The sequence below is a fragment of the Osmia bicornis genome, chromosome 14 (genome assembly GCF_907164935.1).
Source record: "Osmia bicornis bicornis chromosome 14, iOsmBic2.1, whole genome shotgun sequence".
In the NCBI taxonomy this organism is placed as follows: domain Eukaryota; kingdom Metazoa; phylum Arthropoda; class Insecta; order Hymenoptera; family Megachilidae; genus Osmia; species Osmia bicornis.
This window is the reverse complement of record NC_060229.1, coordinates 4561187-4581811: the sequence shown is the minus strand read 5'-3', so window position 1 is coordinate 4581811 and position 20625 is coordinate 4561187. Positions and strand designations below refer to the sequence as shown.

The 20625-nt window shown below is 43.1% G+C and overlaps 1 protein-coding gene across 1 annotated transcript in view; it reads right to left on the bottom strand.

Annotated features, from left to right (window-relative positions):
* Positions 1–649: 649 nt before the first annotated feature.
* The window catches only part of LOC114872767 (zwei Ig domain protein zig-8-like), a 78801-nt gene continuing 58825 nt past the window's right edge, over positions 650–20625 (bottom strand). Inside the window, exons 4-7 of the mRNA XM_046288712.1 lie at positions 9922–10132; positions 6492–6642; positions 5768–5928; positions 650–3275 (exon numbers count right to left, since the gene is read on the bottom strand). Of these exons, the coding sequence (XP_046144668.1) occupies positions 3175–3275; positions 5768–5928; positions 6492–6642; positions 9922–10132 (624 nt within the window). The 3' untranslated portion in view covers positions 650–3174. The remainder of the gene's footprint in view (positions 3276–5767; positions 5929–6491; positions 6643–9921; positions 10133–20625) is intronic.

The window sequence follows — 20625 nt, the reverse complement described above, 5'->3', positions numbered from 1 at the left end:
CAGGGAAACAAGATTCGGCAAGGATTGAACGGAGAATTTCTATTTTCCTCGTCGATTCGACAGAATTCCGGCTTCCGATTTTATTCAGACGCGGATCAGCGCGACGAGAGACACCTCGGTCGATTGTTTCTCGCAGGGCCGGGAAAAATTGATTACTCCAACGTCTGGGGAAATATGACGTAATGGCGCTTTGTCGTAAACGCATTATCCGAAGGGTCTTCCTTTTCTTTTGTTACTTCTCCGACACGAGGCTCGAGAGATTGAATCTGAAAATGTTCCGAGGAGAATTTGACATTTGCGAGATTAAGCGATACTTCTTGCGCTCGCGATGATGTATCATCGATTCGAATTTTCAAGCTACAATTCCTTTTTTTCTCTCCTTTTCACCTTGACTTTCCATCGATCACGTTCTCATTTTCGAACACCGTTGTTGTGCAAATAGTAGAACCTGTTTGCATCGAGTTTACGGGAAGGAATCACTCAAACGGTATGCAAATGATCGAATAATTTGTGTATCGTTTCGATAAGGGACGCGGTTTGCAAGGAGAAGAAGAACTGATTGTTAGTCCGTGAAAGGAAACGACAGAAATAAACGTTGATGCGGGGGAGAACGAACGTGGTAGTCGTTTTGTATCATCATTACATTTATTGAAACAGTATTCACGTCGATGAATATCTTTACAGTATAATAGTCTGTACTCGTTTGTCGCTCCTTTCTCTTTCTCTCCTTTCTTTTACTTCCGTCTCTTTGATTCATACTGACGTCCCTCTATAACGTGGTACATTATCGGTTATGAACTGTTTGTACAATGCGACCTAGGCTTAACTATAAATCTGTGCAACATTCCATAATTATGCGGGGGTGGCCGCGTTTATTGATTAGTCGTCGAACAACAACGTTCTCTCGATATTCTTATTCTCTCTTTGTTTTCTTTTCATTTTCTTCGTCTATTCTCTCACCCACGTTCTTGTATCACGCGAAACCGTGACCATATCAGATGAACGGTATCATTGGAAATGGAACGAGACTCGAGGGATCGAGGAAAAAGTGTCTACCGTGAAAAATCGAATGAAACTTCACCGACGATCGTTCTCTTGTTTCCAACATCGTGAAAATCGTTCAACGTTCATCCAGGAACGTCAGATTCTTGAAATTATCACACACGATCATAATCATTCACCGTCGTTCTCATTAATTCTGCCTAAAATCGTTCACTTTAACGTTAGTCCTCACGCGTCAACTTTAAAATATTGTCCTCTCACAACGACATAAATTACCGTATAAACTATACAAGAAGGAATAATGTGTATGTATATATATATATATATATGTATATCATTTTCGTCTATATTCGAAATTCATTCTTACCAATTGCAATGTTCTTTTTCAACACCGTGAATTCGTTCTGGCAGTCTGTTTTACACCGTAGAACCTAAGTTTCTCCTCGTGGTACAACATTATAAAAAATCTATATGTATATTTAGACCTAAAGGTATGTGTCGCGCCTTAATTGTCTAATTTTGTTATGATATTCGTTTACTCGTTACATTAGTAGTAAATTTCTCTAATCAACTACTACTGTCCATAAATCGTGAATCATCTCGCGACGTTGATCTAAGAAGGTTGATTCGCGAAAGAAACCAGCTTCGTTTGATTGACTATGAAAGAACTTAACGAATTATAGCACCGTCTCGATAAACGTTCGTTCGATTCGTCGTTTAGAATGACTTCGATGCAAAACTCTTCGTAATTCTAGGGAATCGAAAAGAAACACGTGAAACAACGAGATTTACTGTATTCATTTACGTTGCGTCGCAAATGTTTCATTTTTCTCGTTTTAGAATTTTCAGATAATTAGCAGCATTTACACACAGTAACGGAATGCCACATCCTGTTAACGATACTCTTATCCATATCTTATAGAAATGTACATTCACATCATCCCCCGGTACACTTAACTATACACGAACCCTACAACGATCGCGTATCTGGTGAGTCTTAAAATTTATATTCAATGTGATTGCATTTTGATTAGACGATCATCGTTGAACCATCGATGGATACGAATGATTGCGAAACGTCTGGAAAATGAAAAACCAGGCACGAATGAAACAATTGCGTTCCCTGAAACAGACTGAGCAGATAATCGTGAGCAATTCTCGAGAAACAGAAACATTCTTCAAACGAGGAAGAACAACACACGTTCGTCGATGAAATTACAGACGTTTCGAGGAGAATCGAGGGTAATTAGTCAGACCTGGGCAAACTTTCAACTAGTCGATTCCCACAAATCTATATTTATTGAGATAATTTCTCGTTATGAATCGTTAACCCTTTCGTCATTAATTAGAGAGTAATTTAATCAAGTAACAGAAAATAATTAAAAAGACCCAAAATATTCCCACTGTGTACGAGTTTCACTCTATAATTTTATCATTTCTCAATCGAATATTAAAATAGCGAAATGGTAAAATAAAATTGAAAAATTTCTGTATATACAAACGCTGCCCAGATCCTACATTTCGTTCTTCCCAGACGTATTGTACTGTACAAACGAGGTCGCGACAAAACCCTATTCATTTTCACGTCTGTCCCTTTCTTTATATACAGAAAAAACTTACGCTATCTACGGCGATACGATTCGACGGTAATTATCGGTTCTACGCATCTCGGTTACGGGAAAATTTTTCCACGCCGAGGTACGCTCGTTCAACGATTAAACTGAGAGGTTTTTGATTATTCACAGGGAAGGTTCAATATTCACAGGATTCACCAAAGCGAACGTTTCACACTGTGGATTACTCGCGAACTATTCACACTCGATGCACGTGTCACGGAGTGAAGCTTGCTAGAGAAATAGGAATAATAGTTTAGAGGGGTTAAATTGTCGGTAAAAACGTACGTGAGAAAAGATCATCCACTTCCACGTCACTGGTTCCATCACTCGATCCACTGCACTCTGTTTATCCTCGATCCTTTCTTTCTATAACGTCGACGAGAACTCGGTCAACTCTGGTCACTCATATTCTTTCACTGTAACATCCGGGTCTCGTGGTTCCGATGGCAAAAAGGGAACCGAGGCGTCCCATTTTCCAGCCACACTTTCAACCATCCCATTTCGCGAAACGAGTTTAACTTGGTTGTTACGAAGCCGACACGATTCACGAGGCTGCTCACCTCAGCAGGTTCGCGATCAAGAGGGTGAAGGTCGCGAGCAGAATGGTGGGTGTCACGCCGCAACTTCCGCCGTGCTGCATGGCCGCTGGATGCTCGCCTGGAACATAAAGAAAAAAAAAAACTTTCGTTCTACTTTCCCACCGTCCTCTGTTTCCAACCGCATATTCGTCACGCTCGTGAATTCGCTTCAGGAAATAATGTCGGTCTTTTCAGTGAAAAATGCATCAACGACGCTTGGAAATTCAACGTTTCATTCGAATCGTCATCAGATATATCAGGGACACGATGAAACCGCCAATGAACTCGCAGAAAGCAGAAGGTACGATAGCAGTAGAAGCACCCGAAGCAGCGTTAATCACGGAACTATCCAGCGATTTCCATACATACATTTCATATATCCAGACAAATGTTAACGGTGTATCGGCCGGATGATCGTGGCCGGTGAACGCAACATCCGGCAGCAATAAAGATAATCACGAGCGGCGCGCGTTGCGGCCCGGTTAGGCGAATCGCGTTTCTCGCGCGTACGCGGCATACAAGGGATTTACGATCGGAGGGAAGTGGCCGATCTGGTCGCGTCGAGCCCCAGGGTGTGTCGTTTCGTCGAAAAACGACGTCGTTCGTCGCCGGGGTTCGACCAGCCCTCTAGCCTGGTAATTGCGTTAATGCGGACCAGATAGTGCGACCGGTCCACGGATAATCCGCGGCGTTGCGTGCAGCTTTATCGCGAAATAATTGAAATTTGCGGTCAATTTTGCCGAGTAATCAGCCGTGTTTGAAATAACGTCGATGGCGAGACGAGGGCTGAACCACCCCCTCGCGCGGTCGCTCGATTGTAAATTAATTATGCAGACGAACTGTGTTGCATTAATTTTCATCCGACTGGCCGGAAGCGAGGCTGCCTTTTCCCCGCTTGTTTCACAGCGAGCTGGTGCCGAACGTTCGTAACACCCTCTGATCGATGTCCCTATACGTGCCGCTTCTGTTGGGTATGCAGCGTCGACGTTTGAAACTGATCGAAAGTATGCTCGATTGAAATCCGCTAATGGAATCCAGCTAGCGCTAATCTTTGCGCCATAATTCATACCGTGTTGATTAGCAGTTCATTGTCGGCCGGTTTTGTACCGTCAATGACTCGACCGAATGCTTGATATCCGGGTTAAATGACGCCTCCGTGCCAATTGGAAATTCAATTATTAATTGATCGGTGATTCGCTATCCGAGAATAGAGTAACTGATTATTCTAAACCTTTTCTCCTGGTTTAATATGTTTATCGAAAGAGAGAAATAGAGAGTGAGTCGTCAAGTTACAAGACTGACGCTTTTCAGCGAGACTTTCCGCGTGGCGGGAACTCGCGCGCCACGAGTTTGCCGATGATTGACGCGGCTAGATTGGTGAACTCGCCGAGCAAGATATTGCTCGTGTTATTGCGAGTGTTGCCGGCTGACAATAGATCAGAAGCAAGTGTGGAGTATGCGTGAGGGGCCGAGTACTTGCCACGGCACCAATATACGAGCCTGTCAAACTTTATGACGAGGGATTTCGATGCCTTGATGAATGAACACCGTTGTCCCTTTCTCCTCGTCGCCGAGGCGCGCCATTGAAGTTGCATCCCGCGACACGGGGACAGGCCATTGTCGAGGAATTTGTCGAACAATCGCGATGTAAAAGGGTCGACGATACGTCTTCGACGTACGGCCAGGGTGAATCGGCGAACGGTTCGATAATTTTCAAAACGTCAAACCTGGACGACCAGCCGCGCCATAGTTCGCCGGGGAATAAAATTAATACGGCACCCTTGTTCTATCGAACGGCTGCTTATTAATTTTCCAGATTGGAAACCTTTGGAAATTCTGGATGAATAATGGACGGGGGAAAAAATTGATTCCGCTTATCGTGGCGAGTCATCTCCGTGAATACAAGTTTCCCTGTGGATATTGCGAAAGAAAGTGACGTCCTCCATCGAAATGGCACTGACGGTATCTTAAATGTAATGTAAATAACCCCATCTGACGTGTCTTGTGTCGCATCGAAAAACGGATGAAATTACGCGAGCTAAAGTGTTTGCGATTCAATCGATGAAATGCTTGCTGATTTCTCTATGCATGGCTCTTTTTAAACGCGTTTGCTCGCGACGTTTATGGAAGGGTGTGTGCATGACACAGTCCTGAAACGTCCCGGGATTCGCGCGTGTCGAGAAAGCAGGTGCAATAGATTGAAAATAGATAAATCGACTCATCGAAGGATTTCTAAAATAAGTATGTTAATAACGCAATATTTCATTGGAACCGTTCAGTTTGGATTCCCCGTCCGTGGAATCCATTTTAAATCGCATCCAGCTCTTGACAAGCGAGCTCGAACGCGTTTGCACGTGAAAAGCATCGCGAAGAGTGTCTTTTACCGAGGATAAACGGTGTTAGAAGAAGAGTACGGGGATCGATATTAAGAAAGTTGTGTGTCACGGCGCAGCAGCGTCTGGGCGCAAGACGGATCGCCGTTTGAAATTAAGCCTGGGTAGACTGAGCGAAAGGGGGTGGTTCTCGTCGGGCTCGAACGAGAAGAGTTCGAGGGATAAAAATGCCCCTTACCATTCAGCACGTGGACCATCACGCTGGCTGGATTCGCGTTGCTGGGAATGCAGGTGTAATTTCCGCTGTCGGTCAATCTGGCCTGTGTCACCAGAAGTCTGCTGGTCGTGCCGCTTTCCGTCTTCTCGGTCTCCAAGGAAACACCGCCCCTGCGGTGAACGCTGAATTATCAAAGATACTTTCGTACTATTCACCGCACACGTTTGCGTGACGTTTTGTTAGTAGTTTCTAAGGATATCTGACACGCGCCACGCAACGACGTCGCGACGCCACAGCGAGACGCGTTTCCAACTAAAACTCGCTCGTGTTATCGTTGTCTTTTGCACCGGTTTCATGAATTTCCAACTATGTCCCTGGAAACTAAACTAAATTTATCCTACCGACTGGATAAGTAGATAACATTCAATTATAATAAAAACCGTTCGAACGAGAAGCAACAGAATTTGATTTTCTACAAGGTACTTTGGAGAAACGATAACACGAACAAGTTAAACGTTAACGTGATACCGAGTGCTTGCTCGAAGGATTGAAAATTTCTGTTCGCTGGCGCTGGTTATACCGAAAATGCAAGAAATTTTCCCAGCGAACGCGCGACGATAATCGTAAGGTAACCGATCGAACGGAAACGAGGTAACGTGAAAATAGGAGCGCGATTCGGGACAGGGGTTTGAGGTGAAAGGGTATTACTGAACGAACTCGAGAACTTGATTCTCGTGGCTTGTACCTGGGACTGTCGAAATCCACCACAGCTCCTCCGTGATGCCACGAAACGCTGCTGGGCGGTGTACTTTGCACATTAACGGTGCACGTGAGGCTTATCGTGCTACCCTTCTTCACGTAAACGTCTTCCGGACCCAGGATTTTCGCCTGAGCGGCTGCAACATACATCGGAAATCGGCCGTTTAAACATTTCACCGATAGACTTTTTTTCAATTTCATTTATCGTCTCGTCGACTTTGAAACAGGACCACAAAACACCATAACGATTGCGCGTTCAATAATTAACGTTCACGTGCAGTGCAGTCTTGATTGGTTTTAAAAAAATGATTCGTTCACTTCGGTATGCACACATACATTGTTGGAGAAAAATCTGGAATTATTCGGGAGAGATTATTATCGCAGAGAGAACAGTAATGACGCGTAGTTCGTTCTAATACACGTTCGTAATACGGAGAATTACGAGATTTTGTATCATCAAATTATACCGTATGCAAATTTCAGGGGCGAATATTCGCCAGCTTCGTAGCAACGCTCGTGACTAACATTCGAAACGAATTCCCCTCAAAGTTTTAATGAAACTTCGAAGTTCATGTCTGCGCAAATAAAAGAGAGAAACCCGGCTAAAGTTACGTTATTACCGTGAATATCTTAATTGCGAGGAAAACAGAATCAGGGTTAATGTGTCTGACCATTAAAACGAATATTATATCTCATATTAAATCCCAATCGTGTCAATCAGACTGGCGGAAATAAGTGATAAAAAATCGTACAACAGAAATTTCGAATTTAATCACGATTGGATGAAAATGGGAAACGTCGAAAGGAGAGGCACTCACCTAGCCTCCTCGAAGGGATTAAGAAACTCTGGTGGGAAACACCGGTATAATTCTACTTCAGACGCAAAATAAACTACGAATTATCGAGCATCCAGCCGGAAGCGTAATGATATGCAGTTGAAAATATCCAGAGGAGGGTTTGTCGAGCACGCGTAACGCTATCTGATTTATAAAATCCACCCTTCTACTTGAAACTTCGCCGGGTTTGCGATTACTGGAGTAATAATAATTTACAGGTAATTAGAGAACGCGTGTTCTCACATAACACAGCTCTCAGTTTAGAACGTGTGACGATCAGCGGAATGAATCTCTTACCGCTAAAGTCAGCTCGACCTACCCTCGTAAAACAAAACCATCCAGGGGTGCATTAATTAACGCTAAACGGCGAGGACGTGCATGCACTGATAGAGCACGAGCTGGGTATATATACTGGGTGTCTTCATTTCTTCAAAAACATTTGAAATTAACAATACTTTGAATAAATAAATTAAATAATAAATTTTCCTACAGTATCATCTTTTTAATTATTCCATTTTATTGAACTTGTGGCAAAAGTTGAGACACCTTGAATATACACACCCAATGGCACCCAGTTAGACAGAGATTGGGTAGATAGAAAGACATAGAGAGACAGGCAGGCATAATCTACATACAGGTCGTAATAAAATGTCTATAGCAGCCATTTCAACAGCTCGGAAAAGGAGTCTGTTCTTGCGTGATTCTAACCTGAGTTGAACGTCCGGTGAATGGCGTTCGGTGTGGTGGTGGCAGGGACAGGGGCACGTTCTGGAACGGGAGGACAGAAAAGATATCGAGTTAATCGATTTCCTCGTGAGAGATCTACTGTTTCGTGGTTGGCCCGGGGATTGAACTGCCAACGAAAGCACCGCGATATAGGTAAACGTGCGATTCACCTCTATGTACGTAGCTATCTATGCACCGTGCATCGCTGTTCATTCATGGTGTTTGTTCGTGGCCCTCCTTTCTTCGAGAGCGATAACAACCTTCGCGATTCTTTCGGGGAACGCGTGCATTTATCTTCGGCTTGCCACCGGGATATCTCGAGGAGAATGTTCTGATACAATTTTCTTTCCTTCCTTTTTTATATCTGACTTTTGTACCGTCGTTTCATTTAACACGTTCTTGCGAAGTAAAATATCGTACGCGATATTCTTGAGGAATATTGAATCTCGAAACAGACACGGTATCCCAGTTTCGAGTTATAACCGTGTTGTCCGGAAATTTCATTGAAAGTGTTTAAACTGAAAGTAATTAGGCTCGATTACAAGGGCCACTTTATCGCATCAAAGTTTCACGTCGTCCGAATGCAGACACCGCGTTTATAATTTAATTCCTCATCAGCGAGGTAACTGTATCGCTTCGTCGTCCGAAAATATCGATCCCAGCCACCTGACGAGCAATTACTGTTATACGCGCCGTTACGCTGCCTCGTGATAGGGACAGGTACACGCAGAGGCTACGAACATAATTAATGAACAGCGTTACCCCCGTGCACGCGAACCCTTCGAAAACCTCGTGAATCGCGGGAACGGTTTACGCGTCGACGATCCACAAAGAAATTAACCAACTTCGCAAGCAATCCGCTTAAAATTCTGATTCGTTTCGGATTGAATTATCATTATTGAATTATTTTAAAAATTATTATTCTATAAAATGGAGAAAAGCGAACGCGAGTCCCGATTAATTAAAATCACGAAATGAATGTTAATTGTACGATCGTTGAGAGAAAATTCGAGGTGAAAGTGAAGCGAAACGATTGATCTTGTAACGAAACACGTCGTTACGTTTGCTAATGTCGATCTCGGTGACGCTGGTAAACTGATATCGTGCTTAATACGCGGACAAGGACGATGCTCGATAATTCACGAGGACTTTTAATTGGCGCTGAAACGTCATCACTGTTGTAACCTGAAGTGTTGTCGCAGTGATGGTGGTTGCAACGTGCACTCGACGTTGACAGGGCAATCAATTAGGCGAATTAATTGCCCAACAGAAGTACCGGTAGACGAAATCGACGGCTTGCAAGTATGTATTGTAACGTTCGTTATATTGATTTCTACCGATCGATGATTCGACGAGGTTGAAGAGAAAGAAAAATTAAAAAAAAAAAAATAAAAAAAAGAGAAAGAAAAGAATTGACAGGATACCGACCTATTGAGAGAAGTTACGTTTCACGGTGACAAGCATGCAAGCAAGGTAAGCTTCAGTACTTTTTCTCATGCTGGTGCGTAGTCAGAATACCGGAAGTGTCTTTCCTGATCGATCAGGTGATAGACACGCATGGAAGCTTTGGAATTGTCTCTCATCTATTCTCCAATTGCGCAAAATATTTACAGCGATACAGAGATTCTGTGAACACTGTGATTAACCCTTTCGCGAGATCGATTCTCAAATAATTAACTACTTTTTATTTAGATTCAAGACAGCTAATAAGTTTGAAATTAATTTCAGCCAAGTTAATGAGAAAATACTTAAACCTTCCTAAAATTAATCAACATCGAACTTTTCCTTTTAATTTAACATTCAATCGCGAAAGGGTTAATCGAAAGGTGAATGGTCAGGCAAGTGCAGCTTTACCTTCGACTCTCAACACGAAGGCTAAATTCATTTTGGGCTCGATGTTGACCTGGCATTCGTAAATCCCGGCATCGCGTTGCTGGACGTAATCGATCTTCAACGTCCATTCATCGGATGCTTCCGGATGTTTCACGGAAAATCTTTCGTCTCCCGTGTACGCGTAAATCGACGAGGTGAGTATATGTAAATCCCTTTTACGTATCCAGGATACCTGAAAGCAAACGTGTCATTGGTTAGTAGTGATAAAAATGGTGGTAGCTTGAAAGGAACAAAGCCCTTTTAATCGAAAATAGTCAACTTCAAACGTTAAGCAAATATCGAACAAGGGAATTTCTGATCATTAACAATTCAATCACTGAACGACGTGTATGATTTCAAGATTATTATTCAAACGCACACAACGGTGCAAGGTTACAAGGATATCGTATTGAAACAGACCCATAGAAACAACGTTTGACACGAATATACATCTGTTAAATCTGTTAACGGTTCCAGTAATAACATTTCCATCGATCCATCGGCGCACCTGTGGCGATCTAATAATGAAATCACCGTGTATGACGGATCAAATTTTCGACGTGTTCTAGCATTACTGACATTACCGTAACCCCATACGTCATTCTACATCAAATCGTAGACGAAACATTAAATTCTACCGTGTGACGGGTCGTTTGTTCATATCACTGCCGCAGGCATGCAAAACAATGAAAAGTTTTTCATAGAAAATAATTCGTATTCCCTGTTGCGCTCAGAAACGTCCTAATTTTACTGAAGCAACTTTATTATTTGCTTTGCACAGCATTATGGAATTCATTTTCCTATTCGGCTAATTAACTTCATTATTTCCCCTGCAGTTATATTATTTTATTTTCAATTTTATCGTGCATTTATTTTCACTTTGTTAAGATTTTAGAGGTTTAAATTTGATTTTAGATTCTTTGTCGTTCCAATTTCTTAAATTTGATACCATTTCTTCGTAGCTTTAGCCGTTTATTATCCGTATTACAAATTCATTTCCCGTTAAAAGCAGTAAGTACACGGCACGATCATTAGAACCGTAATAAAAGTGTCCCGGTCTTTTTAATTGAAGATCTTATCGCGACACGCTCGACTATTTTACCCGGAAATAATTGGTCACGCCAACGACCGCAATGAATCGGCCGGTATGGTACGACAAATTTCATAAAAGAACCGATATCTGGGGAGGAATGATCGTATTCGAAAAATGCCTGGAACTTCTCATCCCGTGGCCGATTATCAGCTTTTATGGTGATCGTTAAATGTCTCCCGTGCTGGCTGAACAATTACAGAAGTACGTGACGTTCGAAAGCTGTTTCCGAGAACCACCCCTACGGCTCCGTTTTCCAAACCCTTTTGCGTTTATGGCCGCCGCCACTTCTAACCCCAGCAATGGGGCTCGTTAAACGTATGTTCAACGTGAAGACGATCTTCTCACCCTCGTTAATTATTCCGGACTGCATCCTTCCGCGAATCGCGCAGACCGGAGGGGTTGGACAGGACGAGGAGGGTTGAAAGGTGACAGAGAATAGGGGAAAGGTTGACAAAAAAAGTAGACGTCAAAACGGTGGGTCTTGGGTGAAGCTTTGGGTGTCGTGTAAGGGTGACAAATTTAAGGTCCGAGCATAATGCTTCCCGTTTCTCCGATTTAATTTCGCAGAATTCCATCGCTGATGGTACCAGTAAAAATATAATCCGGAAATTTGAAAAGTGCAGTTGAATTTTTCCATCCCCGAAAATTCCTCTCCGTCGAAATTCGCGTTATTTTGATACGAATTGAGGCCGCGTTTCACGGCAGAGATGTTCCGCGAATTTATTCCGCAAACGCGAGCACCCGTAACGAGCGCGGCCCAAAAGCGAGAAGAAAGAGGGAAATCTTTTAAGTATAAATTTCGAGCGCGGCTATCCTTTATCGTTGTGCCGGCTCCCCGAGAAGAATAGGCCAGTTATCATTTCGCGCCTTTTATATCTAGTAGAGCAAACAGTTCCACGGGGGAAAATTAAATATCTTCCAGCTCTTACGTCCCGCAATCTTTCGACCCCCTGTATAAATCTAGTAGTTTCGAAGTTGCCTCTCGGCGTCGAGATTACGGAGAACACGAGGCTACGGTGGCGGACGTGTTATCGTGGAATTTTCCCTCTATTATAGGACAACGAGGCGAGAAATCTGCAAATAAAAGAAGACAGAGAGGCGAAGCTATGGTCGCTTGGAACATTCTTCTGTCGGTCCGCGCACCAGCATTTTAATTACAGAAATATTTTCCCGACGGATGGGTCGGGACACAAAAGCCTAGGTATCCTGGCAAACACGGATGTTGTTGGAGCTCTACCGAGGGAAACGTAATACCAGTTACGCTCGGTCCGAGGTTCCTTCTTCCGTTCTAAGTTAAAATTACGGTTTCCTCCTTGGTCCACTTTCTTCTAGTTTAACTGGAAAACTTACGATTTTTACTTCCAGACAGTGGTTTTAGTTTGTGTAATCAATTTATTAAGAAACAACCGTAACGATAACAATTAAACCGAGATGAAATTATTCGTTTCTTTATTGAAAGTCAAGATATTTAATACTTTATCAAATTCAGAAACCCAGGCTCTCTGAATAATGTCATCATCGCGTTACCATAATTTCATTTAGGATTTAAAGAGCGCGGAAAGAAGAGGGAGGGTTAAACGAATTTTCACGAGGATACAGGAAATTTCCTCGCGGCGGAATATTTCCTTCTTACGACCCGTTTCAACCCCTCGCGAACCACAATGTACGTGCAGGCATTTTCTAAACGTCGTCGGGGCGACTGTTGCAACCTCAACACGCAACCAAGTCGCGTTTTCTCCGGCGAAAAGGGGGTAGAACTTGTAACGGAGGTGAGCGAGGAAAATGAAGGAGAACCAGAATGCGGGAGAAGGAACGATGATTTTCTCAGCCGTTCACGGTAATTTCTCGGGATAAAAGGTTTTCTACGCAGCTACGCGGCTAGGTCGCGGGGGAAAACGAAAAGTACGACGAACGAAGGCGCGAAAATGATGGCGGTGTTCGTCTGAGGTAAACTCGATTTACAGACGACTCGATGTAGCTTACCACTCGTACCCCTAGCTATCTACACGCTCGCTACCGTTGCCTGGGACGTTTTTCTTATTTCGACGTTGCCTCGACTTTTACACGCTCCGAAGACGCAGCCGAGTGTGTCAATCAATTTGGTGGCAGACAGATCGGTTTGCTTCAATTGTGTTTTCTCGTTTTTGCAAGATAGACTGGCGACAAACATTGACTGACAGATAGAGAAACAGGATTCGATACTTTTTCAAACTATATTCTATACAAAACTATTGTTTAATTAATATATTGAATGTTATTTGGCTCTATTTTCAAATCTAGCACAGCAGAATAGAAAAATATTTTGCCTGCAAGGGAAAAATTATTTTATAAATGATCGATAGAAATTAGAGATACCAATTAGCGGGTAGTATCAATTTAATGGCCTCTAGCTATCGTTCGTCATCGTCGCTGTTGTAGCGAATTGCGTGGGACGTGGGTGTTGCTCGTTGATTATCGTCACCGTCGTTATCGTTGTCATTACTTGAATATCCCATCGATTCTACCCCTCTCTATGTCTCACTCTATCCCCAACCCGCCGCTCACACGGCCGTTCATTATCTGACCATCCGTGTCTGCTACTCAGCCAATAGCGAAATGGAAGCTTAGCATTTATAACGGTCCATGTACGAGCTAATAAATTAGCAGCTTTTCTGTCAACGCGGCACTATTACAAATTAATGTGCCGCGGAAAGCTTGATGAATTCTGTACTCATTACCAGGACGCTTTTCTATTGCGGAAATTTTTAATTATATATTTCGACTTCAATTCACAATAATTCATCGGTATTTTAAGATACACTCGAAGGGAAGTTTTAAATAAAATTAGCCACTGTGTAATAGGGAAGTGTCTAACACAGTGTATATACTTTAATTAAAAAAATATTTTAAATTTAATCCAGTGAAACGGGTCGAAAGTAAGTCCAGATTGAGCGAACTTTTTCCGATGGAAACACAAGCGAAGTGCATCTTAAAGAATCGGGAGCCCGTAATGAAACAATAACGAATGCAGAGGCGACGAGGAAATTGCTCCGTTCGCGCCCAAGTCGAGATGAAACGAGGACTAATGCCTGGTAATTGGACGAACTTTCAGAAACGGCAATCTGAAGCGTTCGCGAAAGGAGGAGCTCCGACAGTTAGGCATGGCACCGGTCCAAATTTCGTGTAGCTTCGCGCAAGAAAAAAGAGGAAAGTGTTGAAAGAAAAAGGAGGAAAGACAAGCACCCGTTGCCCGTTTCTCTTTTCACCAAACTTTCCGCGAGAATTCGTGATCAGAGATCGAATCGGTGTATATTTTACAAAATACCAATATTCAATTTATAAGTTGTATAATAATAATGAAACAAATGGCTCTTTGATAGCGAAACCCGTAGATATTATCGCGAGTTGATTTTCCAACAGCAGGAAGCCAGCTAGCGTTGAAAGCCCCGGTGAAAAATGAGAATGGAGACGGTGAAAAGAAGCCAGAAGGAAAAAAGGAAGTGGAAGCGTCTGCTAGCGAACGATCGAACCGATGGACTAATTAGTATTGGAGCTGTGCAGCTTCCTCGCGCTGTTCCACGCGCAAACTACATCCCACGAGCTTCTGACTTGGCTCGAAGATACCGCCAGGGGTGTCTTGGGGATAGTTCGCCGTTAATGAGCCTCCGGTAACGACGCCTTTTTCCTTCGTGCCCATATATCCTGGCGAGACCTCCTTATGGCCTGCAGCTCGCCGATTTCTCTCACCCTCGCGCCTCTACCCTCCTCGTTGCACTGAATCATCCCCAGTGCACCCTCATCGTTCAACCATACCGAGTGTCGGCCAAATATTCGTGGCTCTCTGCGTTCGACGTACAAACGTTGCCTTCGGAGATTAGATAATTCCAGGATAGGAAAATGTTGTTTCCAAACTTCAAAATTATACACGGAACGCTTTGCATATCTGTTTAATAACTTGTCGAATTTATAGTATTATACTTTCTTAAACGATAGAATTCCTCCCTTAATAAATCACCCCCGAGGACCATTCCTTTTCCAAACCTGTACAAACTTTCCATCGAACTTGTGCTGATAAATTCTTCCAAGAAGTTCCCGTTTCGTTTCGACTTCGTTCCTTAAAATTCGTCGCGCAAAGAGCAGGGGTTCGAGTGGCTTCATAAATCTGTGCTAGCGAACGACCAATAAACGCTACGTGGGAGCTGATCTGAATCAGGCTAGTTCGTGGAAAAAGAGCGGGCAGGGGAGGGGGAGGTGGGTAGGTGAAAAGGGTTCGGCGTCGTTCGCTTGTCAATATCGAAAATTAGAAATTCGGAGCAGGTAGCCGTGTGCTGGTACGTGTTCGCGGTTAAATGTGTACGTACATTGCTCCCGTTGACAGTGCCGCAGCTATGGTGAATAGAGAGGGTGGAGGAGGTGGACGCGTAACCTCGACCACTGCTTGCGAATGCAGGCTTCGAAAACAGTTCGTGATCGGGTAGCGATCGTCCACGCTGTTGCAGCCCATAAATCAAACAATATCGATCGTCTGTTTACTTTGCCGTCTCGCGAGCCACGCTATTACTATGTCGCCACGAAGCAATATATCGGCTTCCCCTCGAACGTTTTTCCACCGTACTTCCGAAAGAATTCCAGAGATACGGCTGGTTTCACCCTTTCGTTGCGCGAAAATGCATCTATGAACGTCTACAGTGTCTTCCATTCGCTCTATTAACGATTCACCTGATTTAAATTGACTTTTGCATAAATTAGATGATTAATAAAATTTCCCAAACTATTCAAGCAACGATGCACAAAATATCCAAGCACGTTTCTGTTAATTTTTTTCATTTTTCCTCGAATCGTTCGTACTCATTTGTTCCGGGCTATGTGAGCGGGGAATACCTCGATGCACACATCCGTCAAACGTACACGTGTTATTATCCTGTAAAGTTCACTTTCACGGACGCGCTTTTATCAACACTACGGACATCTGTTCCCCTATCGATATCGCGGACACGGTCTAAAATTAATGGTTGTTCCGGACAGGAAACAAGCCGTCGCCATTAAAAGTATCGCGCACGGTTTAATCGACAGTCCTCGGCTAAACTGACTGATGTGTCCCAGCTCAACGCGGTTACGAAAAAAAAAGAGTTATCACCATCGCCGCTTCGATCTCGATATTTTCCCGTCGACGATGAACCTTTCGAAAGCGATCGTTAGCGCAAATCTGGCTAATGAACGGGCAACGCTTATCTTTCACCGGAGATTTGTAGGCATCTATGGAATGCTGTTTGACGATAATTCAAATCCCCCGCTCGAGTAAACGTTAATAAGTAACGTGATGGACGGTGGAGCATAAATTAGATCAGACGCGGTGATCTGCGCTGCATTAGTCGGCCGTCAAATTCGATGTAATTTACTTGTAATCTGCCAGACAGATCGCGTCTCTGCGCGCAGGATGCGTTCAACAGCTATTTCGGAGTAATTAATCCGTTCCCGTCGTTTCCATTTGCCGGAGCAATGATTGCGCCGGATGATTTCGAAGAAATTATATCGCGTGTGTAAGGGGTGGAAGCGAACGAGTAATTTTACCGGAACAAGGATCTTTCTTCGTGTGTTTTCCAACTGCGGAACGCCTTGACCCGGTCGTTTCCTCCGGCGACAAAAGTGGAATTCGCGTAAAGCGTATTCGCGATGGTTCGCAAGAAAACCGTTCGTCGAAACCGTAAATTTCCCTGGGCGAAAAGTCGCGTCGAAACTCGCTGCCGAGTGTGGGACAGCGATGTAATTTGAAAGACAGCAGGGCTGACGCTTACGTAAGCTCCGCTTGTCAGATCGAAGGGGTTGCCACGCTAGTGTCCCACCCTTCTCATCGTTTTTCCTACTCCCGCCTCACCCAGCCACGTCGGCAATCCACCCTCCTCGTCGCTTTTCATCGATGTCGCTTCTTTTCGCGAGAGAGGAAAAGGTAAATTTGCATTCGTTCCGCCGTCTGAGCGAGCCGATGTCTCTTAACCAAACCCCGAGCCAACCCTTTTTCACCCTCGCGACATTTCGTCCCTTAGTTGAGACGATTACTTCAACTTTCTCCGCGCGTCGTTCTTCGATTTAGATTTATCCGTGCGCGATATAAATTTATAACTCGAACGCGTCTGGGGTGGAATAAAAATGCATCCCTTGTCACGTGTCTTAGACGACGCGTGCTCTTTCGATCCTTCCATCCTTCGACCCCATAAATAGGGAGATACATTTGTGACCCGGTGTTTCTCTGTCGTCTGAGGTTGCGATTTTGTTGGGATATTAAAGTGGAGGACTCGTGTAAATGTTGAACTTTGATCGAAGTTGGGCTGATCGGTGCACCGCGTTAATTTAATTAGCAGCGAGATAGAAAAGTTCGAATGGAAAAGAAAAATTTGTCGTTTCGAAGCAGGAAACAATGATAGTTAGAAAAAATTCTGTAATACGTTTGATTAAAAATCGTAAAAATGTGAGATCCTTTTTCTATCGTCTGCATAGTCATTTTTATTTCAATTTTCAAAACGCGTAATTTAAAATCGACAGTCTGAAAGAAAGATAAAAGAAGACTTTCGAAACGTCGAAGAAACGTTCGGCATAATATCGTAAATGATTTCAAAGCTTTCCACGATGGAAAAGAAAATGCTTAGGATCGTGAAATATGTGTCTCCTCCCCTATGCATCTGAAAAAGTTCCATCTCCATGGTTCATAGGTATTCTGGTTTTTTATCGCTACTGTTTTGAATATAAAGTAGTAGCAAAATATCGGAGTAGCAGGTGTGTATTCATACATTTCAGAGCCTGTTGCTATCTTCCAGCTTCTCTTGCTACTCTCAACTTTTTCTATTACTTTCCTTTTCACTTTCTATCGGTAATCGATCAATCATTCGTACTGAATCGACGAAAACGGGCAAACGTGAAATGGAAAAGTTATGTTCCATATATACTAGGAAAATACACAACAATGCTCTTTAATGTTTAACATATTCAACGTGTAATTTCGCTGTCCCATTAGAGAGATACATGTTTCTAAATTAAATTCACAAATCAGTAAATCCACTTTACTTATTCAAATTTTAATCCTAATTTTGCATAATTAAATAATCTGTTTATTTTTGACAAATATTTTCTCGTGTCACTTGTTGAACTTAAAATACAAAATTAATTGATTTCGTCGAACCAATAAGGGTAGCTCATAGCTGATATTTAACGCGACAACAAGCCACCCCTGTCGCCACGAAACGAAACTATTCGCATAAGTGGAACAGACGTTTACACGCGGTTTTTCGACGTAATTAATGACCGCATTGATGACGATACATTAAACTGTCAGAGGAACGTGAAGAGAAACGAACCGAGCGGTTTCAAAGGGATCCGGTTATTTCACTAATCACGAGTTTAACACGGAACGCGTCACAACTACCGTTTACGGGCTGAGAGAAAACCGAACGAACTAAATCGAATTTGTCTTCGATGGACGCGAACGATAACGTGACACGCCTTTTTTTTCGGTCCTGGATCGTTCTAGTTTGTAGTCCCGCGTGTCCGTACGCACCCGCATACGTGACTGGATTTATTTATTGGAACGAAGATTACGCGAATCTCGTGATTGATCGTGCGATTTTATGGAGGTTTATACGTCCCTTTTCCGTCCCTATTTTTCTTTCCCTCCTTTTCTCCTAGATCACAGGTCCATTTTCTATTTTAAATAAATGAAACTTAGTTAAATCGTAATTTCAGAAATGTTGGCAAATAAAGTAATATTCCCAAATAAAATTCGAAATTTTCGATGCATTATTCTTGTCAGTCAGTCCACGCGTGCCCGCCATCGTCGATCATTCCTTTGAAACGAACACTCCACGCGTCCCGATATCGATTTCCTATAAAACCTTCGGGGAGATGCCGAGCTCTCAAAGGAGCAACGGCATACGGTCTCGTGGTCGGTGAATTTTGAACAATGTCGGCCAGACGATGAGCGACCGTTTCATTTGCCTCGATGAAAGGAACGAAAGAAGATATCGCATGATGTCTGGAATAAATTACACGAATGGATATAAATACTTCTATATTTACGTCATCTATATTATTCTCATATTGTGACATCAGAAGAGCTTCTTTTAATTACACTCTATGTGCGTCGATTGGTAAAAAAAAGAAAAAGAACTTTCCCTAAACGAAAAAAGAAAGGGTTGTTTGCATAGTTGGTAACACGCGAGGGATGATATCCTGGAGGAAGGGACCGTCGGAGAACAAGAGGACGAAAAGTCAGGAACGTTGAAGGGGCAGTCCTTTAGGATTAAAATAAATCCTAATCCGAGGCAGGTCGTAAAGTTAAGAGGGAGGGTCGACCCCTCGGGCCTTGGATCGTGAAACGAGTCGGATAGACAGAAAGAAGGAACAAATAAAAGGGTATCAAACATGACTCGAGGAAATGTTACCAAGGATACGGTTACCTTTTTAGTTACACCTCGTCCACCCCTTGAGATTCTCACCTGGATCTCGTGTACACGTATTAATCCCTCGAGCGGGCAGAAAGGGAATAGCAAACTCGGAACGTTGCTTGTTTCGTTTATAGTTAAATCCGTCGTGAAATCCCGAATATTCGAAGAAGCCATGTCCGACCGGCACGAATTTCACAATTCGGAGAAGTTATTATTGATCTCAGCCAGCTTTCAACGATGTTCAATCAAGTTTATCGAGCAACGAACCAAACTTAGGGAACATATAACTGTAACACAACAGGGAGTTCAGGTGCTTCGTAATCGACTATCAGGATGGTCAATATTGTCAAAATATTAGATGTTCATGAAATATTTGGAAAATAATTAAATTCTAACAGTGGAATCTATTTTCCATTTAAACATTTTCCTAAAATTCTGATTTTCAAAAAGCTCGAAACAAGGAATTCTCAGTATCGACACGTGCACTCGTATACAATAATCACGAGGGATGCATCATCAGAAATGGCGGCGTTATCAATTACGTAAAAGCATCCCGTTTCTCTGGACGAACGAAAGGAGTCAATATTTGCAGTAAACAAGTCCGTCCTGATTTCGGATTACCGGGAACCGGTGCTGCAAAAACTGTTCCAAGTACAATAAATAAATACAAATACGTGTCCGGGCTACGTGTAACGTGGATAGAGCTGGACACAGCAGTGAACGTGTGTGTCCGTTTGCATCGGTGCACGTTGTAGCTCATCCGTGCAGCATTGTACACGTAACACGGGTAGCCGGGTTAGTGATGGTCGAGCACTAGGTAAACAAAGTATCCCGTTATCCGCGGGGGTGGCTCCAGAGGGTTGGCCTGGCTTTGGGGATGTTGAGTTAGCTCGAGATAGGTTAGCGTAGTCAAGCTAGAGAGGTCGAGTGTTGCACGATATGATACTCGACAAACGGCTTCCACGACTGACCGAGTACCCGGCCAAAGTATACGCTCTGTGTTCCTGTCGGAATCCCTTAAAAATAAACAACAGTCACGGTACTGTCCACTGGTCACCGTCTTTTCGAACGAAACCATTCGAGATACCTTTTCCATCGAAAATCTATTGTTAACATTTTCCTGCACATTTCATGGAATCGAAATAATATTCTTTTATATAACGGTTGTTACAGTAATAT